This window comes from Artemia sp. Qi Xiang Cuo, unplaced genomic scaffold, assembly GCF_049724085.1.
Source record: "Artemia sp. Qi Xiang Cuo unplaced genomic scaffold, ASM4972408v1 HiC_scaffold_23, whole genome shotgun sequence".
Lineage (NCBI taxonomy): Eukaryota > Metazoa > Arthropoda > Branchiopoda > Anostraca > Artemiidae > Artemia > Artemia sp. Qi Xiang Cuo.
The window spans coordinates 5191935-5197809 of NW_028297432.1; the positions used below are offsets into that span (position 1 = coordinate 5191935).

The window sequence follows — 5875 nt, forward strand, 5'->3', positions numbered from 1 at the left end:
GTTCATAATTGAAACTAGGATACCCTCGCCCGGGGGTCATAAATACAGGTTGATGAGGAAGAAGGTCACTCTGACGCACACTGAGCAGGGCCCACCGGCGTGTGGACATGTCCCGCTAGTTGCGAACCTTTTTCCAGCAATGGGTTAAATTGTATGGTACTGCAGGGTACCATCGTGGGAGGATCCTCTCATGGAGGACAACTGCGAAAGGGCGGAAGATCCAGATTTGGACAATGGTCTTTGCAACTTCAGTAGGCACCGGGGGTTCCAGCCCCCCATCAGGAATTCACGTCCCTTCCCCAAGCCGAGCCGAAGAAACCGGTTGGGCAGTGGCCTAGCATGTCGCTCCCGTAGAAAAAGAATATGCTAAAGAAACGTCAGTGAAAAGCCTCGGATCAAATCCCAATATGATGACGACCCATGCATGCCCCTCGAACAGATTTCTGAACGAGAATAAACCATTACGAATCGGATTTTGGAACGTAAGGACCATTTCGGCTCTTTCAAAAACTGAACAAGTTCTACAAAAGTGTGAAAACTTTCGGCTTGACATCCTCGCAGTGACCAAAGCACGATGGAAGGGCTGCGGAGAAAAGAACCTCAAAGTAGTAAACATCAACACGATTTATACAGTGCTGTACAGTGGAAAAGCAGACACACATGAAGCTGGAGTCGCAGCTATATTGAACCCAAATGCAGCAAAGTCTCTCTGCTCGTGGAAGCCGACTAACGAGAGAATCTTGTATACACGATTTGCATCTAAACATGCAAAGCTGTCGCTAGTCATCTGCTATGCACCAACAAATGATGCGGATGAAGCCTCGAAAGACTATTCTTATGAAACCCTCCAGTTCGTCCTAGACTCCATCTCTCTCCATGACGTCACTTGCCTGACAGGCGACCTAAATGCGAAAGTTGGTCAGGACAGATCTTATTGCCCCAAGGTGTTGGGACATCACAGGCTTGGAACTATCAACGAAAATGGTGCAAGGCTAGTCAGCTCTACCATGTTGAACGACCTGTTGATAGGAGGTACATTATTCGAGCACAAAGCTATCCATAAGTATATATGGACATCCCCAGACAAAACTGTCAAAAATCAGACTGACCACTTTCTGATCCGACGACGGTGGAGAACTAGTCTGAAAGACGTGAGGAGTTACAGAAGTGCGGACGTCGGGTCGGACCATGAACTTTTTGTAGCAACAATCAAGTTGAAACTCCGCTCCAACAGATCTCGACAACCAACAAAATAACCAACGAATTTCGACGTGGAGAAGCTCAGAGACAAGGATGTTAGGAGACAATTCAGCATTAAACTCTCGATTCGAGGCGCTTGCTGATACACCACAAAGACGTGGAAAACGCTTGGACGACTATACAACAGAACTACACAGAAACGACGAAAGCGAACGCAGCTATTGTTTCGGTTAATCTTAGAAGTAAAAGTTTATTGAGAAAAGAAATTTATGGTGATTTTAAAAAAGAGCCTGAAACCCCTTGAAAATGGTGTCAAATCGAAATAAAAAGTGCACCAGTGGAATCAGCATGGTCCAAAACGTTTTGCAGGATAATTACAGTCCCCCACCTTGAACACAAAGTAAAATGATTTTTTTTGCATGGGTAGCACTGATCTGTCACCCTTTTTTCTTTTTTTTTCTAGCAGGGCTAGGGGGTGGTCAGAGCATCATAGAGAGATGGGTAATGGCTCATTCGAAAGGGAATTAAATTTGCAAGTGCCATTTTTAAGTGCGTGAAAAGATTGGAGGGCAAATAGCCCCCCCCTACAGGCCCCCACCCCCCAAACTAGTTCTATAAAAATTTTGACATAGCTATTTTGTTTAACATAGTTCAAAAGTCCAATATACATGGTTTTCATGATGATACGGCCCTCAATAGTCCCTGGGAAAGGGTTGTATGTGGTATCGGGCTTATCGATATTGTGCGTATCGGTATCGGGCGTCTTGGTATCGCATGTATCGTATCGGGAATATCGGTATCGGTATCCATTTTTTGTTTTTTTCAAAAAACCGATACCGTTCCGGTATACCGTGTCTCCCGTTTTTTTGTTATTTTTTTTCTTTCTTTTTTTTCAGCAGACCTAGCGGGCTACAAGAACATCAGAGAGATGCTTAATGGCTCATTCGAAAGCCATTTTTAACATCTACGTGCTTTTTAAGAATTCCGCAATTTACAAGTGCCATATGATACTTCAATGGCACTTTTGTGCCATTTCTCAAGGGGGCACTACCAGGCTACCAGAGAATCGTAGACAGATCTTTTATAGCTTATATAGAAGATATTGCACATATCTTCGTCTTTCATATAAATTCCACCATCATCAAGTTCCAAATGGCACTAAAAACGGCACTTTTGGTGTCGTGTCTCAAGTGGAAAAGCTGGGGTTATTGGGCTAGCAGGACTTATAAAAGTGATGTTTAATGACTCATTTGAGAGCTATTGCTCTGATATACGGGCTTTTTCTGATCAACTTTACATTTGTAAGTGCGATATAGCACCGAAAAAAAAACTTATGGTGCCACTTCTTAAGCAGAAAAGCTCTGAAGTACAAAACAGGTATCATTGTAATAGTTATGTTCCAGAGCCCTTAACTGAAGGTTCACAAGAACCCCTCCCATTCAGTTCCCTCTCAGCCCCCTTAGTAAGTTTCATAAGTCGTCTGCTCATCAGTAAGCAACTGAAACATTAACAGGCCACCACACCATCGTAGATAGATGTTTAATGGCTCAATTATAAGCTATTTCTTATATTTACTAGGTTTTTTCAAATTCTATCATCTATTAGATCTCACAGATTTCAATATTCACTAGTTTCTGAGGAGAAATTGCATTGAACTCTTTTTCATGGTTGAGGTATTAGCTGCAACCTAGCAAAGAGCGAACAACAGCGCATAGCAGCTAAAAGTTGAAAATGTTAAAACGGTCGTGTTTTATCCTTTATTCCAGGCCTAGCGGGGTACTAGAACATCATAGAGATGCTTAAGAGCTCAATCAAAATCTATTTCTCATTTGTACGTGGCTTATATAATTTCGCCGGCTGCATGTGCCAAGTGCCACAATAAAAGAAACTTTTTTACACTATCCATTGAGGGGTTGTGCTAGCGGACTACTAAAACATTGCAAATGCATTTTTGATAGCTCATATAAAAAATATTGTTCGTCCTTGCGTTCGTACTATAAATTCCACTATCTGAAAGTTTCAAATATCAATAAAAACGGCACTTTTGGTGCCATGTCTCAAGTGGCAAAGCTAGGGTAAGTGGGCTACTAGAACTTTTTAGAGTGGTGTTTAATGGCTCATTTGAAAAATTTTGCTCATATCTACGTGCTTTTTATCAATTCTACCGTTCGTGAGTGAGATATAGCACTGAAAGCAACACTTTTGGTGCCACCACTTCTGAAGTGGAAAATCTTGGAAGCATAAAACAGTATCATTGTAATAATTATGGTCTAAAACCCTTACCTGGAGGTTGGCAAGAGCACCTCCAGCAACTTTCTCCTCCAATCCCCTTAATAAGCTACAGTAAGTTACCCTTTATATATAATAGCCCCCCTTAATAAGTTACCCTTTCACCGTTACTGAGAAATGGTCGTCCAATTTTAGTTTTGTGTTTTTATTTTAAGGTTTGGCTTTTTATATTTTTATTAGTTTTATTCTGCACTGAGGATGGTCAAGGGGAGGTCTTGACCAAAATATTTGCAAAATTGTTCAATTTTTTCACTGGCTGTTAATTGTCCTCGTTTTCTTCACGATTTTATGTTTTATCATGATTAGCCAGTGTGGTCTCAGAAATTATTTGTATGCTGAAAGTTACCAATGTCACAACTGGTGTAAGACTATGGAAAGCTTTATAGATTCGTTCAGTGTTGTCAGGATACATACTCACTTTTGACCTACTAAATACATACTCACAAACAAACAATCAATAATCCTGTTTTTTGTACTTGACTTTTGAGTTTTCAGTAAAGCGCTAGTTTTGTATAATCCTAAAAGCATAGGGAAACATAATTATTTGGTTTATTTGTACTAGTTTTATTAATATATGTTAGATAGGCTGTGAAGTAATAACTTTTGTTCGTTTTAAGTTTCAACTTCGCTCTTTACTTCCCTTGGAAAAACTTTGTTTTTTTGAAATTAATCTTTGTTTGTTTTTTGATTAAAATTTAATGTAGTTCAAGATCGATTTATTAACTAGGTATTTCAAAAGAAATACGATCCTCACCTGAATAAAAAGATGCAAAATATATATAAAAGAGGGAACCTCCTGCCTATTCCCCCTTTATATTTTAAAAAATAAAATTTTAGGGGGTAATAAAAATTTTTAATAAGACAGTGGGATGCAACTTTCAATGAATATTAAATTGCAGCGTGGTCTTCGTCGCTATTTACATAATTGCTTTGAAAAAAAACAAAAAATTTAGGTGATTCGAATTGCTATATAAATGTGAAATGACGTAATACATTAACCAGATCTAAATATTTTTAAACAATTTGAATACATCAAATGTATCACGTCAAATAACCTAGTTATTAAACGGAAGAATCCCTTTACTTGGAATACTTTCCAGTACAAATTGTGCTGAGTTTGGTTTCATTTTACATGTCAAATTTGCTAGTGTGTTTATTTGGAGTTTTTTCTCTATATGTGTTAAAAAAAAAAATATTCCTGAGAAGATACATCTTTATATATTTCCCCACAAACCCATCCAAAAGCGATCGTCTTCACCCTCCCCCTCCTTTGTCCCGTAGTACTTGTAGAGAGTTTCTGCGTGGATATGGCTGGCTAGGCGAGAAGTTAGCATTGTGGATCAATAATGGTGCACATTATGATAATAACCTTTAGGGTTAAAATTCCCAAAGAATTCAAAATTTTCCTACAAAAGGTTTTAAAACATGCTGATTCCAATGGTGCACTTTTCATTTCGATTTGACGCCATTTTAAAGGGGTTTCATGCTCTTTTTCGAAATCACCATAAATTTCTTTTCGCAAAAAACTTTTACTTCTAAGATTAACCGAAACAATAGTTACCATTCCTGATTCAGTGTCAGCTGGTAATATTTTCTTACTAGACGGGTTTTTTTGAAAACACGTTTTTCGACTTTTGATTACTATGGGCTTTGGTACGCTCTTTACTAGGTTGCAGCTGCCGCTGCAACCATGATCTGAAAATAACTTTTAGCTATGGTGAATTACCCATAAAACTGCGCAGTTATGCCTCAGGGGTTTAACTGCCTACGCAGTGAAAGAAAGAAAAGTGGCGTAGCCAATAGTGAAAGAAAATTAATAATTACCACAAAGGGGGAAGGGGATAATTAGAGAACCCAAAAAGAGAAGAAACAAGCAAGGAGATTTATCTGAAAAAAAAAACAGGACTGAAGGTTCCAACAAGTGCCAATTATATACACTTGGGCTATTTTGATTTGGTTAACCCTTAATTGGCAGGGTGGGGTCTATTAGACCCCAGCGCACAGTGTTTTATCGATCTCGTCATGTATACATGTATACATGTGTGTACCACCGGATATAGATAGGAGGCTGATATCACGTGTATTCTTCGGACCAGTTGAGCTCTAGAGCTTGATGAAAGAACATTTTAAAATCTCTTAAAGGTGCGTAGATATAGGGCTCTGGGGTCTGACAGAGCCCACCCTGCAGTTTGTTTAACTTTTTTGTGGCTTACCTGAGAAATTAAGTTTAATTTTTATAAGCTTTTTAGAGAACAATGACATTCGTTTTAAGTTATTTAAAATAGTACCAGGCTAGAATTTAATTTATAGGTATATTTTAAAAAGACAAGGTCGTTTGTCTTTAAAGATATTAGGAATATTGTGATTGACATTTTAAAATTCATCA

At 38.7% G+C, this 5875-nt stretch overlaps 1 protein-coding gene across 1 annotated transcript; it reads left to right on the forward strand.

Moving 5' to 3' along the window:
- The first annotated feature begins 410 nt into the window (after positions 1-410).
- On the forward strand, positions 411-1256 carry LOC148938985 (protein CFDP2-like). Its single transcript, XM_089107421.1, has one exon. The coding sequence runs from the start codon at positions 411-413 to the stop codon at positions 1254-1256; it is 846 nt and encodes a 281-aa protein (XP_088963547.1).
- The last annotated feature ends 4619 nt before the right edge of the window (positions 1257-5875 follow it).